The sequence below is a fragment of the Saccopteryx bilineata genome, chromosome 3, assembly GCF_036850765.1.
Source record: "Saccopteryx bilineata isolate mSacBil1 chromosome 3, mSacBil1_pri_phased_curated, whole genome shotgun sequence".
Taxonomy (NCBI): domain Eukaryota; kingdom Metazoa; phylum Chordata; class Mammalia; order Chiroptera; family Emballonuridae; genus Saccopteryx; species Saccopteryx bilineata.
This window is the reverse complement of record NC_089492.1, coordinates 268,184,590-268,209,853: the sequence shown is the minus strand read 5'-3', so window position 1 is coordinate 268,209,853 and position 25,264 is coordinate 268,184,590. Positions and strand designations below refer to the sequence as shown.

General features: G+C 46.5%; 1 protein-coding gene and 1 non-coding gene across 6 annotated transcripts in view; one reads left to right on the top strand and one right to left on the bottom strand.

Moving 5' to 3' along the window:
* Positions 1-25,264, bottom strand: part of PHC2 (polyhomeotic homolog 2) — a 116,762-nt gene that overhangs the window by 18,950 nt on the left and 72,548 nt on the right. For 4 of the 5 annotated variants that reach the window (XM_066269729.1, XM_066269728.1, XM_066269730.1 and 1 more), the window contains 2 exons: positions 12,997-13,415; positions 12,587-12,752 (listed from right to left, as the gene is read on the bottom strand). In XM_066269729.1, coding sequence (XP_066125826.1) covers positions 12,587-12,752; positions 12,997-13,415 — 585 coding nt within the window. Of the gene's footprint in view, positions 1-7,857; positions 8,162-12,586; positions 12,753-12,996; positions 13,416-25,264 lie in introns of those variants that run through there. The other variant, XM_066269732.1, reaches the window with a different exon arrangement.
* TRNAP-GGG (transfer RNA proline (anticodon GGG)) lies at positions 22,195-22,270 on the top strand. Its single transcript has one exon. It is a non-coding gene; the product is annotated as a tRNA-Pro (tRNA).

The window sequence follows — 25,264 nt, the reverse complement described above, 5'->3', positions numbered from 1 at the left end:
GCTGCCTATACCACAGAGAGTCCTCTTCAGGCCTCTCCCTGACTCCCACGTCCTGCTCACTGTGCCTCAGCTTAGGCCAGACATGTGGCCAGGACAGGTGACAGCAGTATTCCTAAAGAACTGCTTGCTGCAGGGGAAGCCTGAACGGCACCTGCGAAGTGACCCCCAGGGAACCACATCCACAAGGCGGACAGCAGCTGATGCAGACTGGACCTGGTCTGAGCAGTGGGCAGAACCACAGCACGAAAAGCTCAGAGCAGATGGCACAGTCTTTGTGGGGAGATCTGGGGGCCACCCTTTAGGATCGCAGTTACATTTGGGCCCTTAAAGAAATTAGTGCCACTCTGAAAGTGAGGAAGGTAAAATATTTCATAAGCCCCAATTTGTTGACATTTTGGGGGCCCCCCGCCCCTAGGGGAAGGGTAGGAAAATGAAGTAGGGGGCCTAGTGCTGAGTAGTGCAAGGTGGGGAGCAGGAGAAGGGGAAGATGGAGGGAGGAGGGAGGGCACTATCCTGGGATCCTGACAGGATCCATCAATTAAAGAGATTGATTTGGTTAACAACCTTCTTTAAAATGCAAATATACACCTGCGGTCATTCACACCTCACTGTGAATCACTTAGATAAGCGATAGCTTTCTTAGGGACAGAAGGTTCTGTGGGAGGGGTTGGGGTAGAGAATAATCCTTTTGGATCCTGGGCACTAGATTACAGATGATTTGAAGGGCCTCAGTATAACATCTTAATTTTCCAGATGAGGAAAAGTGTGCAGAGTTAACTGCATTTTAGTATCAAGGCAAGAGTAGATGCAGTTTACTCAGAAGACAGTATCTTCTAAAATACACAAAAGGAGCTCTTAGAGGTGGGAAAATTATAGGCCCCTTCCCACCCCGGGGTCTCCTGAGTACCAGAAGGCAGGAGGAACCAAGGCCAAATGTTTGTAACTTTTTCTATCCTGCTCAAGACCAAGCTGTCAGACACATAAGATGTCTTCGCCTTGAGGACACACAGCAGGCTCTCTTACACAGATGCGGCCCCCACTCTGCTCCTCAGGGCACCTCCTTCGGCTCTGCAAACAAGAGCAGCCCGATCTGAAGTACCTCTCCCTGTGACAGGAGGATCCCTTTGGGGCACCTTACTGAGCAAAGGGGCAAGCTTTTCAGTCATGGGAGCTGGCCAGCAGAATGAAAGGCCTGCCGAGCCAGGTGGCCTCAGGCCTGCCCTCAGCGTCACTGCAAAATGACCTTGTTGAGTCTGGGTTAAGAGGATTGGAGAGCAGACATGCTTCTTGGATCTTAAGCATCCAGGCTGAGCTACTCTGGTTAAGGCATCTATTAGGGAGGGCTCCTCCTCCTCACTGGCAGCCATTACCATACAGCTGACTTTCATGCCTCTCTCAGGACACGGGCAAAGAGAGCAGCCCTTCTGACTCACCCACAATCCCAGCTAAAGTGTACATAAGCTGAATTGTAAACAGCTGAATGTTTTCCAAGCTGCCACCCCCAGCTATGAAGGAAGGGAAGAAATCAATGGAGCGAAGAGCAACCCTCCCCCATGCAGTTCAGGACAACGGGAGCCACGGGGGATTTCCAAACAGCTGCAGGAACTGCTTCCCAACCCACAGGCGGTACTCTGACTCGACAGCTAGATCAAACTCGGCAGCAGCACCTGCAGGACCACAGGGTGACATCCAACAGGACTGGTCAATGCACCCACCAGAATAACAGCAAACTCTCACTGCAGGGAGCCAGGGAGTTTTCAAAAAGAGTTCTATTTCAATGGGGACGGTCTTAATGGTATCCCACGCTGAGGTGGAGGGCCCCAAGGGCCCCACATGTTCTCTTGTCACAGCACTCTGGCAGATGCTAGGATTTCAAAGGAAAATGTCTGCAACCAATGGAAGATGCCTCACCATTGCAAGAGGAAAGAGGGGTGGCATCATGGAAAGAGTCCTGACTCTGGGTGAGACCTGGGTTCATACTCTGGTTCCATCTTGGATCACCTATACCACTTCAAGCATTTGGTACCTGCTCTGAGTCCCAGTTTTCCCATCTATAAAAATGAGGATCATACTGCCTATCTTGCAAGATTACAGTAAACATTAGAGTACAAGAAAAATGCTTGGCACTGATTACATTTAAAGCTGTGCTAAGGAGCAGTTAAGACTGAGATCAGAAAGACTCTAGGCTTAAATCCTAGTTTGTAATCCAAGGCAAATTACTCTAGGCCTCAGTTTCCTCATCTATCAAATGGGGTACTAATCTCTGCCTCTTATGGCTTTGATGAAGATTAAGATAATGCAGGTCCAACACAATGGTACTGGCCTGACTTGGCCATGGGAGCATTAACATCACTGAGATCTGAGAGATTAGGAAACCAACTTCTTATAGCTGAAGATAAAATCATGGAAGATATATATATAACAGTTTACAAAAGAAATCTAGAAATGTTTAGTAAATTCCCTAATTATTTTCAGGATGATTAAGGAAAGGTGACCATGTTGCCTGATATGATGCCTTATTTGTTTATTTGGTTAGAAGCTGCTTAGGATACTATTAGGCAAGAACTTATTACTTAAATTAATACTATGTTTCTTACTATACCTGTTATCTTCAAAGTAGTAGTATCCTAACTTAGATAAATGGTGATGGGGAGGAGGAGGGAGAGAGAACACTAAGCCTCAGTTGTTTAGCCTATATAATGGGCTAGATAATACTTATCTTGCAAACCAATCCTCCTGATAATTTCTGCTCTTAGAAAACACTATCCTCCTCTTCCTTCCTGTAACCACTGTCTAAGCTTTCCATCACCCTACTTTGCTACTGATCAGCTGATAGAACAGATTAACAGTAAGCATACTGGAGTCCTGGAAATGTAGACTTAATTCATCTTAAAAGTATTTGAGCCCTGGCCAGTTGGCTCAGTGGTAGAGCATCGGCCTGGCGTGCAGAAGTCCCAGGTTCGATTCCCAGCCAGGGCACACAGGAGAAGCGCCCATCTGCTTCTCCACCCCTCCCCCTCTCCTTCCTCTCTGTCTCTCTCTTCCCCTCCCGCAGCTGAGGCTCTATTGGAGCAAAGATGGCCCAGGCGCTGGGGATGGCTCCTTGGCCTCTGCCCCAGGCGCTAGAGTGGCTCTGGTCACAACAGAGCAATGCCCTGGAGGGGCAGAGCATTGCCCCCTGGTGGGCGTACCAGGTGGATCCCGGTCGGGCACATGCGGGAGTCTGTCTGACTGTCTCTCCCCATTTCCAGCTTCAGAAAAACAAAAAACTCAAAAACCAAACCAAACAAAAAAAAAACAAAAAAAGTATTTGATTCACATTAATTTTATATAAATTTAAAGTGTCATCTGCTTTAATTGTTTAAAAATGTCTTAATATAGCTGGTGTGGATTTAGACCGCATATGGATGGTTTCAAATATGCTAAAGATATCACTAGGGATAATTATACAGTATTTGAGACATAATAGCCATGCAATGAGAACTTTAAAAATAACTCAAAGCAGTCATGAACTCTCATTTTCTTGCCAACAGTCTCATTATTCAGTCTCAGGCCTGGTCCTCCTAATGCACTGGATTGAAGCTGGTTATGAAATGGCATCTAAAACACATCTTTCTTCAGAGAAAGTGGAATAATGTTCACGGTGAAGATGAAAACCATTCAAGAAACATATTTGCTTAAAGAAAATCATAATAGCAAACTGGGACTCTTTTCAACATCTGGATTCATCTTAGAACACTGGCAATGCCTGTTTAACAGCAATCATTTCTTTAGCAGATGTAGGAGGAATGTTCTTTTCCTTTGGACTTATCTACACTAAAACAATCACCTGGAGATTCAAAGAATAAGAAAGCACATCCTTTTTCACCAACTATAAATAATTTGGAAGGGGAATAAAAAAACATTAAGTTTACTATGCTGGCCTAAATGGTCTTACAACAAATCACAGGGCAACAATTTATTATTTAAATTAATGCTATGTTTCTTACTATACTTTTAATCTTCAAAACCTAATTTTTTAATTGCATAACTATGAACTATAAAACAGCCCATTTTTTACGTCAGTTACATTGTACTTTTGTCACTGATGGGGGAAAGTGTCCAGAATATGTAAAACTTGTTTTGAATAAACACATGGTTGATTATTTTCCTAACAATTCCCAAAATGTCAGAATGTTGAAATAAAGGTGATCCGTCTCTATTTTTACATATCAAATCAGTAATCTAATATAGCTAGTATTTCAAACTGAAAAATTTAAATACATCAGTGCTTAAACTGAAACCAGTACCTATTTAAGTTGTGAATAAGTATCTTAAACAGGCACACTTTTTAATTTAACAGAAAACACGTTCAGTCTTTTAACTGGTGACTCACAGTGTAGTTTAAACCAATTCCATAAAAATATTTAAAACATACATCTACAGATGTTCAGACCCCTAACTTGAGGGGCAGTCCAGCTTTGATATCACCATCAAACAAGTTGGTAAATCACTGCGGAGAGTCAGTTCAGTTCCTGGCACAAAGGACTCATCGGAGTTGATTGCATAAGGCAGCCAGTCCTCACCCTGCTTTTCCATGGGGGTGGAAAACACAAAAGCATCTCTCTGCAACCACTTTTGTGAGCCTCCTGACCACAGAAAATCGTCATCTTCATTTTCCAGTTGCAAAATAGCATAAAAGGAATAAAAGAGAAACTAACATTTATAAAGACTCACTTCCCTACTCTCTCATCTTAGTAGATGTATATTTGCAAAAGAGAATTTGTGTGTGTGTGTGCAGGTGGGTGTGGGGGATAGCCAAATCTGTCAGGAGAGTTAAGTGGCATTGAACAGCAAGGAGAACTTTAATATAAACTTGTACTGATTCAAGAAGGGGGGAAAAGATTTCTTGATAAATATTAACACGGAGTAGTATTACCAGAACTGGAAACATCATCCTATTCCACAGTTTAAAATTTTATTTTGGCTCACTGCTCCATGCTGTCTGTAAGGGAAGGACATTCATAGGAAGTGGGTGAACTTTATTCAGCAAATGGTTACTCAATGACTAGCATGAGGTCCACAGATCCAAGAAGGGGAAAGACTTAGAGGAAGAGCCTAAGGAAGTTATCCTCTTCATACATTCACAAAAGGAGAAAAACAGACAAAAAGACATTCATGAGCTCACAGGTAGAGGTTCTTGATTCTGAGACAGTAACCATTTTTTGGGTTTGTTTTTCTTAAATATGAAAACCTAGGGAGGGACAAACTATGTGAGAGCATGCAAGGCCAGAGGTAAGAACAGCTCACTTTTATAAGATGACATCTATTTATTCCTTTTCTCTTAGTCTATTCTCTCTCCTGAAAAATCAGAACCAAGGGATCCAAAGTATCCGAGACAGGAAATGAGTAAGGCAGGAAAAAGGATGTGGTCTGAAAAAGAGTGGATTCTGGGGCTGAGCCAGAGCAAGTAACAGGCACAGGGTCATAGATGGGGGAAGGGGTATTGGTGGCAGGAAGAGAAGTCTCAGGGTCAATTGGCTCAGACTGGAAAGCTACTGACAGAGGAGATATGTCTGGAGAAGCATTAAAAACACCTTCCAAAGAGGTTATCCACCAGTGAAATGCAGATAAAAGATACCGAAGAGACCTACAGCTAGGAGAATCATTACTGGGGCAGAAGGAAGAAGAGCTGGAGGTTCCTCTCCTTATTTAGAGAGAAATGGAAATAATATATTTGAGTGTGCTTGACAAGTTAAATTAGAAATTAAGTCAGGCCCTGGAAATGAAGTGGAGAGGGCTGGGAGGTAAATACATGATGAAATACCAATATTCATTATGCCACATAGCAATCAAACAGCCAAAAAGAAAAAAAAGGAAGAAAGAAAGAAAAATAAAGAAGAGGGTGAGAACGGGAGTGGCTGCTCATGAGAATGCAGTTGGACTACTGAGAAACCAACTCAAGAACAACAGAAGAGTGGATTAAGAAACTGCCTTTCTCAAGATTTAGGCTAAAGAAATAAGATATCTATTTTTCCCAGAGTGTATGAAAACAGATCTTGGGTGGGCTGAAAGGCAGAAGAACTCAGTGATGAAGAAAGCCTGGAAAGGGCAGGTGCCAAAAGAGCACCACTACCCATCTGCTGGACTCTCTGTGAAACAAGACAGCCCTTGTGAATGAGCCAAACCAGAGCTCTGGTTCCCGCCTTGCAGGGACTGGAACTTAGATACAGAACCAGTGGAAAACAGTTTATCAGTGGATTCAAAAGTGTGGGTATTTCCAAATATAGCTCCAGATGTTGGGGGCTGTTTGGTAAAATCACTTTTACATTTTCCACAGTGCCTAGGACAGTGCTTTCTTTATATGAAGCAGAAGCCACACAGAGGTGTGTTAAATCTAACTGAAGGAAACCAAACCTACTTAGCTGTACAGATATCTTAAAGACTCAAGACAGATTCTCTTGCCCTATAACCAACATAGTAAGTTACTTTCCATTCTAGAGTCAAAATGATATAAAGCCCTACCTCCCTTCTGACCTAAACCTAAGCCTTAATCAATAGACACGGCCATGGGTCTGCTGCCCTATACTAGTATAAAAGATGGGGAGTGTGGGAAGGGGCAGAAATAAAGGAGTAAGAAGGAATTTCCTTGCTCATTAGCCTGTAATGTTCAGACTCACCTAGAAATCCTGACAGTTCCAACATTTGGGCTGACGCAGAAGGGGATGAAAAATCCCAGGTGAATGATAATTGGATTACTCAGTTATGCCCCAGAGCCAAATGGCTGGAAAAGACCAGGACCACAGGGTAGATAAAATTAAAGTGAGTATTTTCTAAACCAAAACTCAAAACACACAGGCTGATAGACAATAGATGGAATATTTTAAATTGGGGCTGTCCTAGAAAAATTGAGGACTTACGGTGGATCTAGGTCAGTAGTTTATTTCACTACAAGGAATCCTCTGGGCCCAAAATGCTAACAGGAGAGGATTAAAGATCTAGGATGGGAAATATGGAAGGGGAAAGCTGTCAATTATTTGTAAAGCAGGAAAAAGAATAAAAGAGTGTGCCTGTAGACAGCACAGGAAGAAAGTAAACATTCTAAGTATGGATAGGAAGGAAAGGAAAGTTGATCAGAACTGAAAGTATGTCAGTTATGTCAGTGAAATCTGCTCAGGTGAAGGGATGATGAGGGTATTACTGGCACAGACTGTAGCTTCATCATTAGTTTGCAACCTGACCTTGGGCAAATTATTCCCTCTCTGTGCACTTCAATTTATATAGAGAACCTCACAAATCCTGATTTAATGTAAAGGATCAACAGTATTAGTATATCTTCTTTTGGCATGAGAAGAAGAGAAAATGCTCTTCTAAAAATGGAAGAGCAGACAGACACAGAACAGCCTGTCCCTTTCTATCCAATTAAAAACCTCGTGAGACTGAATTAGATTAAAAACAAACTCTACGGCGAAGCCTCAGGCCTCCTAAGACAGAAGACTCCTATCGATGGAGTACAGCGGGTGCCAGCAGCCTTGCCCCTTAAACGGACTGTCCATTCCTCGGTAGATCGCCGTCCCGGGAGGGCGGGGGTGGGGGTGTGCGGGGACTCCGGGAAGGGGCAGACGGAAGCATTTGGCACGCCAAGGTTGACAGAGGCTTCCGGGGGAGTGCGGGACAGGCAGGGTTCCCGACGAGGGAGGGAGGCGCAGGACACCACCCAGGCGCCGAGAGGGCGAGAGTCGTGGGCTGGCACAGCCCAGCAGCCGAGTAGGCCCGGGCCGGGAGTGGCACCGGAGGGCGGTGCCCGGTTACCAGCGCAACAAGCGCGGGCCGCGGACACCCTCCTGGCAAGAACCCCTTCCCCGCACGGGCACTGACCTGTCCAGGGCCCGGCTGGGCCTGGCCGGGCGGGGCCTACGCAGCCCCTCGGCTGGGGGCCGCCTCGCACAGGGTCCCGAGCCCAGGCGGGTCGCCTCCTCTCCGCCGGGAGCCTCCGAGCCGGGGCCCGGGGCTGCCGCGGCGCATCCGACCTTACCGGCCTGGCCGGCGTCAACAAAGAGCGGCGGGGGCGCGAGGCCGGGGCGGGGGAGCGGGCAGCGGCTGGGTTGCGCGCGGCGAGCGCTCGAGGGCTGCAGCCGCCGCTGAGACAATGCGGCGCGTCCCGGCAGGGCTCCCGCGGCCGCCTCCGCCGGGGGCGGGACCTGAGCCGTACGGGGCGGGGCCTCAGGGAGGCGGGGCGCCAGCACGGAAGCCGGGCCGCGGGCTTCCTTTGTATGGCCGCCCGGCCCCGCCCCGCGCCCTCCTGGAGGAGCGGAGGTGAGGCCTGCTGAGCTTTAAGGATTTAGGATTTTGGTTTGGGGAGGCGGCCACGATGCCACAAGGACCTCTGCCCTGCCCGGGTTAAAGTCCCCAGTGGCGTGGTGTACTGGGACTCCCACGTCGGCCAATACGGAGGCAATAATAATAACTACCGGTAATTGTGTGCTTAATGTGTCAAGCTCTATATGCATGCACTCTCACTTAGTGTTCACAATAACCCTACAAGTAGTCATTACTCTCCCCCCTGGGAACTGAGATCAGAGGGGTTAAGTAATGACCAAAGAGACCCAGCTACACCTCCATAAACGGGGATAATGCCTACTCTTTAGGCTTACTGTGAAGGTTAACTGAGGACGTTTATACAAATTGCCAGCAGTGCCTGGCACACAGTTGGAGCCCAATAAATGTTAGTTCTCTTTCTAAGCCACACTGGTTTAAACTGAACTGTGGGGCCGTACATTCATTCAGTAGATATGCTAGGAGCTGTGGGGATAATAAAAGACATATGTGACTCACAAGTCTCACTTCCCCTTCCCAGCTTTGTGCTGAGTAGACAACATGAATCTCTCCATGATTGACTTTTCTCTATTTCCACTATTTCCCCATTTTTGTCTTCTTTAGCATTCATATTCTCCTTCTTTCCCCTTCAGATCTCCCTCATCCTATTTTCTTTGTTTCCACGTTTCCCACTTAGTTTCTGTTCCTTGATTGTTTACTTCATTACCTTTCCCCTTCTCCATTCCCTTATCATTCCTTTCTAGTATTTTTCAAATTCTCAAAGCTTTCTTCCATTAACATTCACATTTCCTCCTCTTTTTTGCCTTTGCATTTCATTCACTTATATTTTGTTTTATAAACAAAGGTTAACACAGCTTCTCTCTATTCTCCAAACATGTCCACGCTTGCCTGACTCCCTGCCTCTTCCACTACTCCCTCCTGGAATGCCCTTCCCCCATCTCTGCATGTCCAGGTCCCCACTTGTCCTTGAAGGTCTAGACTCAAGAACAGAGGTTGACAAACTTCTGGAAGGATCCAGATAGTAAATATTTCAGATTTTGCAGGCCACATGGTCTCCCTTGCAACAATACAGCTCTGCTGTTGTAGCAACCACAGAGACTATGTCCATGAACACATGGCTGTATTTCAATAAAACTTTATGAACACTGAAATCTGGATTTCATATAATTTCCATGTATCATGAAGTACTATTCTTTTTTTAAATTCTTAAATATCTCAAAATGTAAAAACCATTAATAACTGTGGGCTGTACAAAAACTGGTAATGTGATGAATTTAGCCCTTGGGGTGTAGTTTGCCAACCCCTGCTCTCAAACAATGCCACTTCCTCTCTGCAATCTATCCTGGTAATCTGTAGTTGGTAGTAACTTTCCCCTCTTATAGCATTTACCTATAATCCTACTATGGCATTTATCACATTTTAGTTTTTATCGTATACTTTTTTTTCTATGCATTTCTCATCTTCCTTAGCAGACCTCAAGCTCCCTGAAGGTAGGGTACAGATCTTTTTTCTCTATGTATTACCTCCCATCACACAGTGCTTTCAAACACATACACAATGGCTATACATTTAAGTGCAAAGCTTACTTCTCTCATTAGATAGATAGGATGCTCATTATGTGTGTTATCATCTTGATTAGGTTATGAAAAGTGATTTTTGAGAGTGTTATAGACAAGATAAGAGAAAGGTAGGAAACTGTCAATTCATTTCAGGTTGTTGGATAAAAAATACTTGTAACAAAGAATGCTGATTATCACCAACCTATAGATAGGGCATGTGTCCTTAGTCTGGTCCTAGTCAATATTTCTATCAGCAAATTGTTTAAAGACAAAGAAAACATGCTATCTAATATACAGACAGCAAAGTTTAGCAGAGGAGTTAATATAATGAATAGCAAAATTCAGATGTGAACATTCCTGCCCCACCACATATTTTCTCTGTGCCTGTTTCTTATCTTTAAAATGGAGATGATAACAGTACCTGCTTCAGGGGGTTCCTGTCCTGATTATGTGAGGAACCTCACGTAAAGCCTGGCAGAGAGGGCCCAGTAAATGTTAGCTATTAACTATTACCATTTTCTTACTAGGCTGGGCTAAATTCACAAGATAACATTAAACACATGCAATGAACTATATTTTGGTTCAAAATATAAATTGTACAAGTTTGAGATTGGGGAGACCTGGAATGATAGTGGTCCTTATAAAAAGAAACCTCAAAAACAAAAACAAAAAGTAGACCCAACCCTCTGGAATTCAGGCGACATGGCTCTCTGTGACCCAACAGGATCATTCCCCTGGGTTGGAGCAGATAATGTGGGGCCATGGGTGCAACGCCCTGAGGAGGGAAGGCCAGCGAATTAGATTTGGAGCCAGATTCATGGTGCTGCCTTTTCCTAGCTGTGTGACCTAGAGTCTTTTCAAGCTTTTGGTTTCCTCCTCTGAATGATGAGGGCAATAATATTTCCTTCTCAGGGTTATTATCATGGGTAAAGGAGAACTTGGAACAGTATTTGGCATGTAGTAGGTGTTCCACAAATTTAAGTCTCTCCCTACCATCCCATGCAGATCTAGGAACTAGACCTGCCCCTTGAAAGGCTTATACAGCTAGGGCCAGGCGCCAACCCATGGTGACTAGTGGTTTTTTATATTTAGAATTAAGGTGCTTCGTTTTGGGAATCATACTTTAAGAGAATTAATGAAAAGGTGGAAAGTGCCTAGACAAGAATGACCAGAATGTGGGAATGGGAGGTCTTGGCATGTGATAGGTTAAAAAAAAAAACAAATGAAAAAAAAAAGTCTCAGATATTTAGTCTGGAAATTTTCTCTCTTTTTTAATGGGAGGAAGAGGAAAGACACAGGATAACTGTCTACAAACACTGTAGGAGATGGACCCTGTTACAATTCACAAGGCAGAATCACAACCAGTGGTGGACATTCTAGGACAGCGGTTCTCAACCTGTGGGTCGCGACCCCGGCGGGGCTCGAACGACCAAATCACAGGGGTCGCCTAAAGCCATCGGAAAATACATATTTATTATACATTTTTAAAATAAAATATGTATTTCCGATGGCTTTAGGCGACCCCTGTGTTTTGGTCGTTTGACCCCCACGGAGGTTGCGACCCACAGGTTGAGAACCGCTGTTCTAGGAGAACAGAATTGGGCTTAATTTGAAGAGTGACTGTCTGATAATTAGAGTAATTCCACCATGGAATGGGCTGCTTTTCAAAATGATCAACCCTTTATCTTTCAAGTGTGCCAAGAGAACGACGACCTCCTTCCTGTCTTTTTATTTTTCTAATATTCTTTCCCCATATTCTTTTGCTTTCCTTTTCCTTGATCCCATCCTCTATTTATCATAGGACATCCATAAACAACCCCCCCCCACTTTGTCCTAAAATACTATTCTTCTCACCTCTCTCTCCTCCTTCAGTTTCCAAACTCTCTTTCCATTGGCTCTCCCCACCCCCACTACCACCCCAGGACACAGTCTCTGAGTTATAGGCAGCAAATGGCTCAGAATGTCACTGAGATCTGGGCCAAGATTGCTGTGCACACTGCAGAGAGGGGAAGGGAAGCAAATGGACTGCTGCAGGGGCAGAACTACTGCTGTGACTCTCTCGGCAGGGGAGCGGGATCCTGCAGTCTCCTGAAACCCGGGTCCTGGAGAGGTCCACTTGTCACTGGGCACTCACAGGCAGACAGATGGGGATCCCTGAGCTGAGCACTGTTCCTTCCAAGATGCGTTCCATGAGCTGAACTCCTCCTGAATCCCCTTCTGCCTCCCCCTAGACATTTATTTTCCTTATCTTGTCATATAGTACTCACAAAAATTAGGGGATATTTTATTGCTTCATATTCATTCTGAAATATGAATGTGAGCAGTATATTTCCAATTTCAAGGACTCCCATCTCATACTAAATGAAGCACAGAATTGAGACGACTGATACCTGCCTGGACTCTCAGCCTGGCACATGGATGCGGAGACACACTGACAGCCACGCCACATGGACCTCCGAGTCTGCACGTAGAGCTCTCCTTTTCTTTCTCTATCCTTTTCCCTTATACTTTCTGGGCCCCCCTTCTTTACCTTGGTTCCTCTTCTCTCCCCTCCCCCCACCCTGTTTTCATCTACCCAGCTTCCCTGTTGCTTCTTTGGGCTTGTAACAGCTTTCCCCCTTCCATCCTAGATACCCAGGTGTTATGTGTCAGGGGCTGGCAAGGAAGGCCAACTCCCTCCCCTCCCCCGGGGGCCCCACTACACTTCATACCGTGAGCTGAGGGCTGCTGGATATTAGGACTCTTGGGTATGGGCAGGCCGCCAGGCATGGCAGTGACAATGGCTTGCTGATGCAGTGACGGGCCCTGCAGAGTCTCAGGCACACTCTTCTCCCTGGGCACCACTTCCTTCCAGTCATCTGGGGTGCACTGCTGGGGCTATTAAGGGACAGGACAGAGAATGGTCATCTCATGAATTAATTGCCTTCACATTCTAGACACTTCTCCTATTTCCGTGGGGCTTGGGTAGAAGGCAAGGACATTGATTTAGCCAGCCTCAAATCACAGAGGGGCTCCTTTTCTTTCTTAGAATACCCAGAGAGGACTTTACCGCTCAGCCCAGGGGTTACCTGAGCTGTGTATCCCCCACTGGCCCCCTGAGCCCCGGGACCGTCTTACTTACCACTGGTGAAGCAGGCTGCAGTTGTAGGATGACAGCTGAGGCGTGCTGGAACCTGCGTTGAGGGGTGTGGGACAGGCCCTCAGGATAGCCATTGTGAGGCCCGGCGTCTGGCATGGGAGGGTGACAATGCTGAGAGCTGCCAGGCTTGTGCAGGTTGGCAGTGGGGCACTGGAGAGGCAGGGTGGATGTCACTGGGCCTAGAGGCATGGCATGGGCTTCGGGGCTGGGCTGCAGGGCCAGGCTTGGAGGGACGGAGGCAAGCTGGGGGTGGGACTGGGCTTGGAGGACAGGCCGTGACTGCTGGGGCTGCTGCGGCGGCGTTGGCGGCTGCTGTTGCTGCTGCTGGATCACAAACTGGGGCTGCAGGTGCTTTGCAGACGGCTGTGGAAGGAGCTGGTGTGGCTGTAGCTGAGTATAGGCTGAAGGGGAAAAACCAGGTTAGGTGGCAGGGCTTGACCGCGACTTCTGCAATGCCCCCCAACTGTGCCCCCTCCCACATCTACATAAAGAAGGCTTCCCAAATTCAGTGTGCCTTTCTTTCACCTAGAGCCTGGCCTGTCATGGCTGTGGCCCAACTTTCTCTGTTTCCTTGCTTTCTTCCTATGCTGAAACACTGGACCCTTGACTGTCCCTCAAAGCCCCAATGGGAATCTCACCTCCTCTGTGAAGCCTTCTATGATCATTCCAGCTGTTCAGAGAAACACTGGATTCTCTAGTGTGCCGTGTTCTCTCTCCCTCATGCCTTTCACTTGCTTTTCCTCCAATGCCTTCAATACACGCAGCCTTCCAACATCGCCCAGCCCAGCTCTGCCTGGCTAGTTCTTATTCACACTCCCAGCTCTGCTGGGCTGGCTTCCTCCAGGAAGCATCAATGGTGTAAGTGGTCCTCAGACCGTGGCAGGAGGCAGACCAGCTGCACTGCCAGGTCCTTCTGTTACATCCTATAGGACCTTGGGCTAGGTGTTTAACCTCTCTACACCTCAACTTCCTTGTCTAAAAATTGGAAATAAAAAATAGTTCCTACTCAGAAAGTTGTTGTAAAAATGAAATAATAATAAAAAAAAACTCTGTGTGAATAAAACGAGAAAAATGACATCACATGCATAGCACAGTGCCTGACACACATAACATTTCTAGTTATGATGAAAACGATTGGGTTCTCGAAGTATCTTGGGCTTACCTCTATCATAATTACAGTGGGCTATAATTGTTTCTTAGCTACCTTCCCTTCCAGATCATAAAACCCCTTGGAGTCCAAGCTATCACATATCTCTTTAACCAGAACCTTGCATAGTGCCTGACATTAGATGGGTGCTAAGTAAAGTTATTGTCTTGCAGTGGAATTCATTTATTGCCATTTGCTGTGGCCTTTTTCTTCCTCCACTTTAACCAGACTGACCTGGTTAACCTCCGAGGTGAGGATGCTTATACTTCTTAGTAATCCCTTCAGGGTCCAGTTCATGCCTTGTATACAGTAGGGTTTCAGGAAATACAGCTCCGAAAGCGACTGTCCTCACACCGCTCACTCTCTGTCTAGTGGCATCCAGGCCAGCTTAGCATGAGGGCAGCTCAGCTGAATTTGTCCTGCCTAGAGTGGCCCTCACAGAGACTGCAACAGCTGGAGAGCCTGCAGAGACAGGCTGTGCCATGCAAGCAACAGGGCCATAGCTAGACGCTCGCAAACGGAGTTTTATAACCGAAGGCTCCCAGTCAATGGGGATGAAGACAAATTCTGGGTTCTGAGCTAATATTTAAAAAGGATCCTGTGATGCTTATGGATGCAAAGTAGGCAGATTTCAAACCTGAGTTAGGAGAGGTACCATCTTTCTCAAAGTTTGTCTATTTACATGCAAGTTTCCAACTACCTCATCACAGCCCAGCATGGAGCCCCAAACAGAATGCCAATGGGAATGGAAAGGAAAGGCCAGAAGCGAGAGGGGTTAAGGAAAAACAAAGTGGTCCTTGATTGTAGGCAGAGAGAGGGAATGTGGACAGCCCACAAGGCTAGTCTGGTTGCCAGTCAACAATGAAAGAGGGAAACTCGTTTGGTGATGAGGTTTAGAGAGAACTGTGTTGGGTTTGAGGTGATGGTAGAATGTCTAAACAGAAACCGCCAGCAGGCATTTGGTGATTTATAAGTTGCCCCTAACCCCGACCTAAGTCTTGTCTCCTAATTCCACACTAAATAGCTCAAAACTGAACTGGGGAAAAATGGTTAATCAGGTAAACGTCACAATGAGGAATTTTTAAGATGGCTTGATAGGCACTTGAAATACTGCAGATGCCATCATGAGCCCTGTCAGGCTCTGGCAGCTGAACAGGCCTGCAGAATGATGCCTATCCTCACTGAAAACTCAAGTCAAACCTCTCTCTTATTACAAAACCACGAATTCCTGGCTTGGGATAGAGTCATTCTAGGGGCTGCCCATCTGAGGGGAGGGCTGGAGAAGGTGCCGGTCAGAGGAGCAGTGCCCTGTCCCACTAGTAACTGGCTGTGTGGCCCGAGATGGTCCCTTGCCTTCTCAGGCTTCAGAATTCTATCTGTGGATCAAGAAGCTTGGGTGATCACACATGTCTTTTCCGGTTTTACAATTTGATGGGAGTAGCTATCAGAGAAAAACAGTTTAAAATTCATGATTTGTTAAGGTGAAAAAAAAAAAAAAGGTTAGAGAGAAAAAGGTTCTAGACCTATAGAGCATAAACAGTACAGTTAGGGACAATGCATGTTCATCTATCAAGTTTGGGAAAGGTGGCTGCTGGCTCCTGGCCCTCCATCCCTAGACCTCCCCTCCTGTCCCACTCCCCCCCCCCCCCCACCCTGTGCTGCTCGTGGAAGACTGAAGGCAAGTGTTTTAGAACAAATGATGCTAGTATATGCCACGGCTATAAACAAAGCTCATAGGCCAGACTCCAACGTATTTTGGGTGGAGTATACATCCTTAAACTTTTTTTTTTCCCCATCCTTAAACTTTTGAGGTTAATAAAAAGCAAATACCATGAATCAACTGCAACATTATCCTGGATCAAAAGTCCCTCTATTTCAAGTATTGCAACAACCTTCCAATAGGTCTTTCTGATGCTAGTTTCTTTTCCCTATAGTCCACCTTACAGATGACTGCAAATCAATCTTCCTAGCACAGATCTGATCCCTGATTAGAAGCCGTCTGGGACTCTCCTTTGTCTGCAGTTGTCTAAAGCCCCTGACGGCCAAGATCTTTTTACAACACAAACTAATCTTTTAATTCTTATTATTTCTTTGATCCAAGCAATCTTTACTGCTCACTGTCCCCTGTATGGAATTTATATCTTGTCTCACAGTGTCTGGAGTGCCACAAATCAAATCCTTGTCATCCTTTCCCTGCCATTACAGCTAACAGGACTCTTCCCTTTCTGAGCCGCTCAGGGTCTCTGCCCTCAGAGACACAGCGTTTCTAGTGATGTGGGCTCTCGGGTCAAAATGCTTGGATTTGAATTCTAGCTCTGCCACTGTCCAGCCATGGGATGCTGGCAAGTTACTTGACCTCACTGTGTACCTCTGTGTCATCTTTAAAATGGGGGTAATGATCATACCTATCTCATAGTTATTTCAGTAAACAGCTCATCTCCTTTAGTAGGCAGAATGAACATGATTCATTTGTTTCCTTCAAAGCTCCTCAAATTTAGTAAATGCTCAATCAGTATTGCTGAATGAATGAATGACGAACATGGTGAGGCTCCAGATAGTTTGTCTCACAAGACCTGTCTGTCCTCTCCGGGGCCAGAACACGGATGAGGCAGGTGGTAACCCTGTAGGCCATTCCGGTTTTGTCTGGTTTATGGACAACCTTCCTCCTGTCCAACCTCTGCTCACTACCTTCCTGCTCTAACTTTCAACACCCCCAAATGGCTCTGCTCACTGTGCATAAACCACCCATCCCCTGGTACCCTGCTGGCTTCCACTTTAACGCTTCCCTTCTCTGGAGTCCTGCCTTCCGCCTCAGTGATCTAAGCTCTAAGCTCCTTTGGCCTGGGCTCAGCGCCTGTGTTTGTCCTCTTGGCCTTAACCCTCACTGGTAAGCTTTCCCTCAGAATTCCTGAACGCTTTTATTGTTTGTTTGATTCACTTGTGACTTAACACGTACTGTCTTTTAATGTATTTCACTGGTTCTTAAAAATTGTCTCCCCCACCTCCCATTTAACATCTTTTGAATTGGGATGCATCTACAGGCGATGACGTAGGTTTAATTGGCAGTGCTTTTCTTTCTTAAGAGTTGAGAAAATAACGGTACTTCTTACAGTCAGTGGAGTCTTAGATTAAATTAAATGGGAATACTTCCATTTTGTGTGTGTCTGCATTTATCCCCTATCCATCCAACCAGACTGTATGGTTTTTCAGGCAAAGATGTTTTGTGTTTCTTTTTTCTAAATAAAAAAAGTGGCTTTAATTTTACTGGATGGCCCTGGATGGTTGGCTCAGAGGTAGAGCGTCGGCCTGGTGTGCAGGAGTCCCGGGTTCGATTCCGGGACTCGAGCAGGGCACACAGGAGAAGCGCCCATCTGCTTCTCTACCCCTTCCCCTCTCCTTCCTCTCTGTCTCTCTCTTCCCCTCCGGCAGCCGAGGCTCCATTGGAGCAAAGATGGCTCTGGCGCTGGGGATGGCTCTGTGGCCTCTGCCTCAGGCGCTAGAATGGCTCTGGATGCAACAGAGCGATGCCCCAGAGGGGCAGAACATTGCCCCCTGGTGGGCATGCCGGGTGGATCCCGGTCGGGCTCATGTGGGAGTCTGTCTGACTGCCTCCCTGTTTCCAGCTTCGGAAAAATGAAAAAAAAAATTACTGGAAGGCTTTTATGTTTCTTTTATCTGCCACATTGTCCAACATGATACTCTACACGTTTGTAGATGCTTAGCAAATGTTTGCTGCTGATCATGGTTAAGATCAACGGATTCTCCCACTCCCAGCCCTCCCAGCCCTCCCAGCCCTCCCAGCCCTCCCAGCCCTCCCAGCCCTCCCAGCTCAGTTTGGGACGGTGAAGGAGGGCATTTCTCATGGAAGCTGTGATACCAGAGGTGGTCACATCCTTCTTCCCTACAGCTAGGATGGGGCCTACCTATTTACAAAATGAATGCACAGAAATCTCTCTGGACCTTCCTTCTTATTTTTTTCCTATGCCCAATAATTTCATTTCTCCCCTGCACCCATTTGGGTTCCCCAAACCTCTGCTGCCGGAAAGTTCATCGCTTCTAAGGATCAAAGGGTTGGTTCCATGGGACCTCTTCCAGAGCTTTGGAAGGCCTCAGCAGCCCTTCCTGTTAAGGAGCAGGGGCGGGAGGCCTGGGGCCTGGTGAACTAGGGCCCAGCTCCAATGAGAGACTCCAGGGAAAGGTCTGGTGCTCTAACCTTGAACAGCTTCCTTAGAATCTGAAGAGGCCAATTCACTGTTCCCAAAACACTGATTGTTAGCAACAAGAGAATTAAGGTCCTCCAGGCAGGAGGGCTGATTGGGAAGGATTACTGACACGCCCCTTCACTGATTCCACTGTCAGCTTATCAATAACGAATCTCTGTTGATTTCAAAGCTTTAAGTATGCTGGAAACAGCTCCCTGTCCCAGAAATGCAGGGACTCTTGTCCCAAAGTACGCGGGAGCTGTAAGCATCCCCGTCAATAATTGATTAGAGCTTGGAGCTACCAGAATATTGCGGATATTGCGAGGGGAGGAAGCCTGTAAGAGAGGAACCGCATAGCTTAATACTACCCACTACTGTTTATGGGTTAGAAAGAGATACTTTCAACCATTCATGCATTCAACAAACATTAGGAAGTACCTACTACAGACCAAGTACTATGTTTGGTGTTGACTATTCAAGGGGACCACTCTTGAATAGATAACGGTTTAGTACAAGAGACAGCTGGTAAACAGATTCTCTCAGCATAACCGGGTAAGTGTTATTATAGGAGATAAGCACAGAATGCCGAGAACACAGAAGAGGGGAGGGAGAGCAGAGAGTATTCCCCAGATGAAGCAAGTGTTTGGCACCACTCAGCAAGATGAGACAAGGAACAGCGTGTGGGCAGACGCAGAGGTCTAAAATACCATGGCGCATTCAGGAACCTATTGGGCATCCTGTGCAGATGAACCCAGGGTGTCTATGGGGGAAAAGCCAGAAAAGGAAGCAATTTAGGTTAGGTCTAGATCAGTGGTAGTAAACCTGGTCCCTACTGCCCACTAGTGGGCATTCCAGCTTTCATGGTGGGTGGTAGCGGAGCAACCAAAGTATAAATAAAAAGATAGATTTAGGGCCCTGGCTGGTTGGCTCAGTGGTAGAGCGTCGGCCTGGTGTGCAGGAGTCCCAGGTTTGATTCCTAGCCAGGGCACACAGGAGAAGCGCCCATCTGCTTCTCCACCCCTCCCCCTCTTCTTCTTCTCTGTCTCTCTCTTCCCCTCCCGCAGCGAGGCTCCATTGGAGCAAAGTTGGCCCGGGTGCTGAGGATGGCTCCGTGGCCTCTGCCTCGGGTGCTAGAATGGCTCTGGTTGCAACAGAGCAACGCCCCAGATGGGCAGAGCATCGCCCCCTGATGGGCATGCTGGGTGGATCCTGGTCGGGCGCATGTGGGAGTCTGTCTGACTGCCTCCCCGTTTCCAGCTTTGGAAAAATACAAATAAATAAATAAAAAGATAGATTTAACTATAGTAAGTTGTTTTATAAAGATTTATTCTGCCAAACTTAGTGAAAATCTGACATAAAGTACTTGGTAAGTAATTATTATTATATGCGTTAACTTGCTGTAACTCTGCTTTATAAATTTTATAAAGTAAAGTTACTTCCCTACTTTTTTATAAATCACTATTATTGTGGAACCGGTGGACGGTTAGAAAGTTTTACTACTAACAGAGATACAAAAGTGGGCGGTAGGTATAAAAAGGTTGACTACCCCTGGTCTAGATGGTACTAGCACCCTCAGGAGGCTGCTCATCTCCACAGATGTCTCGTGGAATCAGGCCTCAGGGAGTAACCGAGATTGAGGTTCAATCTAGAGGTCAGAGTCTGATACCCACAGATAAGAAAGCTCCTTTTAGGAAATCTGACAGCCAACGGCCACATGAATTTCCCGTGACACAGTCCTTTGGGGCAGAGGGTTAGAAGGAATTTGAGAGGGGAGTAGAGCGAAGGCCAGTTTCCCTGTAAGAGGAAACTGGGTTATGAAAACAGAGTTGCCAACTGCAGGGGTTCCTACGCTTTCAGGTCTTTAGGCTGCTCTGCAGACACCTGGCAAAACTAGCGAACATCCTCTGTGAACAGGATTCCTTATTAGGCAGCTTGGAGCATGAAAAAAGAAACTACCTCATCCGTGGCAGAGGGATGATAGCTAGTACAGCATTAAGTAGCTAAAGGCATGGGTTTTAAGGGTCAGACTGATCTGGTTTGAATTTTGGTTCTAGGCTGTGCAGCTACTTCTAGGCTGTGCAGCCTTAGACAAAGTGCTTAACCTCTCTGAATGTTGAGTTCTTGCTCTGTAAATGGTGATACATACTACATAGAGGAGTTGTTACCAAATGGAATATGTTTTTTTTTTTTGTTTTTTTTTTTTACAGAGACAGAGAGAGAGGGATAGACAGACAGGAACGGAGAGAGATGAGAAGCATCAATCATCAGTTTTTTGTTGTGACACCTTAGTTGTTCATTGATTGCTTTCTCATATGTGCCTTGACCGTGGGCCTTCAGCAGACTGAGTAACCCTTTGCTTGAGCCAGTGACCTTGGGTCCAAGCTGGTGAATTTTTGCTCAAACCAGATGAGCCCATGCTCAAGCTGGCGACCTCGGGGTCTCGAACCTGGGTCTTTTGCATCCCAGTCCGACGCTCTATCCACTGCGCCACCGCCTGGTCAGGCTGGAATATTATGTTTAAACCACAAAGAAGTTTACTGTCTTTGTTTATCCCTAGTAGACACTCAATAAACTGTAGCTATTCTTAAAATTCTATCTGCTATTTGTATGTTGATGTGAACCCTTCAAAGCATTTTTATAATTTGACTTTCATGTATTTCTTACAATATGTGTCTGAGGTGAATGGGCAGTGTTTCCGTTTTACAAGCAAACACTGAGAGTCGTTTCCCAGTGACTTGTACAATGTGCAGACGAGGTATGGTGCCTTGTACATAACCAATGCTCAAAAAATGCTGCTGGGCGAGTAACACAAGTCAGGAAGCACAGATGAAAACACAGCCTTGGCGGATTAGTTGGAAGCTGTTGAGCCTTTCGAGGTAATCTTGGCGGGATGGACAATGAAAGGGGAGTATTACACCTGAAGGTGAGTGGTAACGGGATGCGAGAGGTCAGATAAGGAGTGGGAGTGGGGAAGATGAGGCAGAGATCTATGGGAGGAAGCAAGGGGCAATTAGAGTAGTTCAGCGGGCAGTGTGGGGGGCATCTTGAAGGGCCCCCCAGAGTCAGAGTCGGTCTATCAGAAGCTATTACATGCTATTTATTGAGTCCCTCTTATAGACTGGGTATCATGGCTGATAGAGTAGGAAATAAAGACACAGTAAGGGTTCCTTAGAGTAGGAAATAAAGATACAGTGAAGGTTCCTTAGAGTAGGAAATAAAGATACAGTGAAGGTTCCTTGGACTTAGAGTAGGAAATAAAGATACAGTGAAGGTTCCTTAGAGTAGGAAATAAAAGATACAGTGAAGGTTCCTTAGAGTAGGAAATAAAGACACAGTGAAGGTTCCTTAGAGTAGGAAATAAAAGATACAGTGAAGGTTCCTAAACAAGGAAGAATGGCTGGGAGGAAGATGACTCGAGCAGCTGTGAGTAGAATGTCCTGGCAATCAGTTAAGTTAACCTGTCGTGAGCCTACTCTGTGATGGTCACCTTTGCAGACCATCTCATTCATCTTTACAGCCTGTGGTAAATACAATTATCTTTGTTTTTAAATGAATTGATGTTTACAGACATTAAGTCACTTGATGATGGTCATAAAACTAGTAAGTGATGAAAATGAGGTCTCAAGCTAGGTCTAAGTTCAAAGCCTATGTTCTGCCCATTACAACCTTCTCCCCTCTGGTGAAGGAAAATGAAGTCAAAACAAGCCTGCGATTGTGAGCCTGGGGTGAAGGAATACCTCATGGCTCCGTGCAGCAGTCAGGAACTGGGAATGGGGATCTTTCTACAGAGGAAGACTTCTGGGTTTTTGTTTTGTTTAAGAATTCTCCAAGGCCCTGGCCGGTTGGCTCAGTGGTAGAGCGTCGGCCTGGGGTGCAGGAGTCCCGGGTTCAATTCCTGGCCAGGACACACAGACGAAGCGCCCATCTGCTTCTCCACCCCTCCCCCTCTCCTTCCTCTCTGTCTCTCTCTTCCCCTTCTGCAGCGAGGCTCCATTGGAGCAAGGATGGCCCGGGCGCTGGGGATGGCTCCTTGGCCTCTGCCCCAGGCGCTGGAGTGGCTCTGGTCGCAACAGAGCGACGCCCCGGAGGGGCAGAGCGTCGCCCCCTGGTGGGCAGAGCGTCACCCCCTGGTGGGCGTGCCGGGTGGATCCCGGTTGGGCGCATGCGGGAGTCTGTCTGATTGTCACTCCCTGTTTCTAGCTTCAGAAAAAAAAAAAAAAAAAAAAAAAGAATTCTCCAAATTTTAAACCTGTGTATTCAGGTGGGGTGATAGCCAAGTGGAAATATCCTATCAATAAGTGTCAACCTATGGGGACAGAGGAGGAGGACAGGGAGCAAAGGAGGATTAAGGTCAGTTGAGGCCCCGGCGCAGAAGAAAATATTGAGCCCCTTACATTAGAAAAAAGTGTAAAGTTGGGGTTTTGTGGGGTCCTGCAGAAGTCGGGGCCCAGGGAATGCACCTGGTGCATGCGCCTGCTGTTAGGGATAGATGCGTGTTGGGAAGGCATCTGCTGACAGGTGGTACATTTCTGAAATGTAAGAACAGACAAGCTCCTCTGGGGCCAAGTGTTAGAATAAAACATGAGGGGGACAGGGATGAAGGTCTTTTGGGTACCCACAGCTAATGGCAGTAGGCAGGGGAAGGGAAGGAGGAGCAGGTCCCACCTACATGAACAGATGGTCACAGGCACACATGGCCTCTCTGGGTGTAGGTACTTCCCAGTGCCAGCTGAGATAATCCTCCTTCTGTTCAGTTCTCGAAACTTACTCATTTTTCAAGGTGCAACTCAAATTTCTACAATCCCTACTGGAATTTAAACTTGTTCATCTCTGTAACTCCCACATGGTTAGCATTATGTTTTCACATAATAGATGCTAAACGAATATTTGTTGAGCTGACCTGGACAATTAAAGAGTGAAAAACTATTTGGGGAAGACAGTTATTCTTATCTGAGCCATCATTGGTGAGATGAAATACCATATTTCCTCATGTATAAGACAAACCCTTTTTCGAAAAATTTGGGGTCTAAAAACTGGGTGCGTACGTCCTATACAGTGGTTGTAGATTTTTTTTACTTGCATTTCCAGCTTTTTCACGCTTGTTGTTTCACACTTGTTACCGGTATATTACAGTAGGTTATGTAGCACATTCTTTTCCCCCCAAATTTCGGGCCCCAAAATTTAGGTGAGTCTTATACATGGGGAAATATGGTAATCTTTGTTGGGATAAAATGAGAAATGTAGGGAAGGCATTTAGTACAGTGCCTGGAATACGATTATTTATTAACTGTAATTACTATTATTAGCCGGCAGTGACCATGGAAGTAATATATAATATATAACCAGAGCCTTGGTTGAAGGATTTCAGGAATGAAGGAAAGCTCAACATTCTTTTGTGTATCACAGTTGACCCTCTCCCCCCTCTCACATGTGCGAACCCATGGTGAGGGATGTTTTTAGACAAAATATAAAATTCCTCCACTGATATCCTGTGGATTTTTTCTCCCTAACACAAGGAGATTCTTGGTAATCTAAATTTGGTCCTATAGTGGATAGTTGAAATGACCTTCATAGCTGGTTGCATGATCCTAACATCAAAATTGTTAGAAATTTTGATTCCAACTAGATAACAGGCCCTCCTACATGTTTGATTGTTTGGAATCTCTGAGTAAAAGTGTGTCTACCCCATAGTTTGGCAGCTGCTTCAGGTTGGGGGGAAGTGTGGTACCCGAGATTCCTAGAATCAGCAAGCATCCCACTGTCTGGCCTATCACAGACAGAAATCTCTTCCCCTGACACAAAACCCTCTCTGTGATAAAACAAAGCTGCTATGTGGCAGGCCTTCCCAACAGAAAATTCTGTCTCGTCCATGAGACCTGAGGAGGGATGAGGGGACAGAACAAAGCCCTCGCGTCTGCGGCACAATCGTGTGAAAAGGGCCCAGGATTTGCAATGACCAGACAGTTCCCTTTTGTCACAACATCTCCCTCCCGGTCAGCAACCTTCTCCTCACCTTTGGGCCTGAGTGTGCACCCAAGACCTCGAGTTTATCCACTAGAATGAGGACTCCGAGAACCAAGCCTCCTATCAGAGCTGTGGCCCAGCTTTCCCTTGAGGCCAGGCCCACGGGACCCTGCCCCTGCCCCTCTCCTGCCCTCCCTTGTTCAGTCCTCTTGTCACAGAAGCCCAACCTCTCAGGCTCTGCTCTCCGCCCCCTAGTCCCCTCCCCCACCCACCAACCCACCCCTTTTCAGGGCTTAAGGGACCTTTTCTATTTGCAGAACCTAAAAAGCCGGTTGCCAAGGTGATAGAAGCAGGAACAGCAGGGAGCTTGCGGTGGGGGAGGGGCTTTGCCCCCAAACAGCTGTCAGTGGGAGCCGTCCCAGCTGGGACTAGAGCGTTTGCCTGCTCTAAGAGGAAACAGCCCCTAGGGGACCACATTTCCCTCTTCTGAACTTCCCCCACAGCCCCCCCCAAGTCTCCACTGGTTACTTTCCCTGGGGGCAACCAGCCAGCTAGCTCAAAAAATGCTCCAATAACAAACAAAAAAACGCTCGGCGCCCTCACCCACCCACGCATGCGCGCATGCTCTGATCACTGCATTCACAGTGGGTTGGCTGGGCAGGAGGCCAGGAGTTACCTCTGCCTGGGGAGCTGTGGAGCCCAGGGCAGGTGCTGCTCCAGGCTGTACCCCCTTCTCGTCCCCCAAATCAGGTCATAAGGGTTACTTCGGTCTTTTTGTTGTTGTTGTTCCAGAGGCCCTGTGAGGATCTGCAGTATCCCAAACCTCCCCGCTGTCATCCATTTGGGAGGTGGGGGTGGGGGAGTGGAACCATAGTATTTACAGAGAGGAAGGGGTGAGAGAAGAAAGGAAGAATAGGAGGGGGTGTAGGAGGCAGGA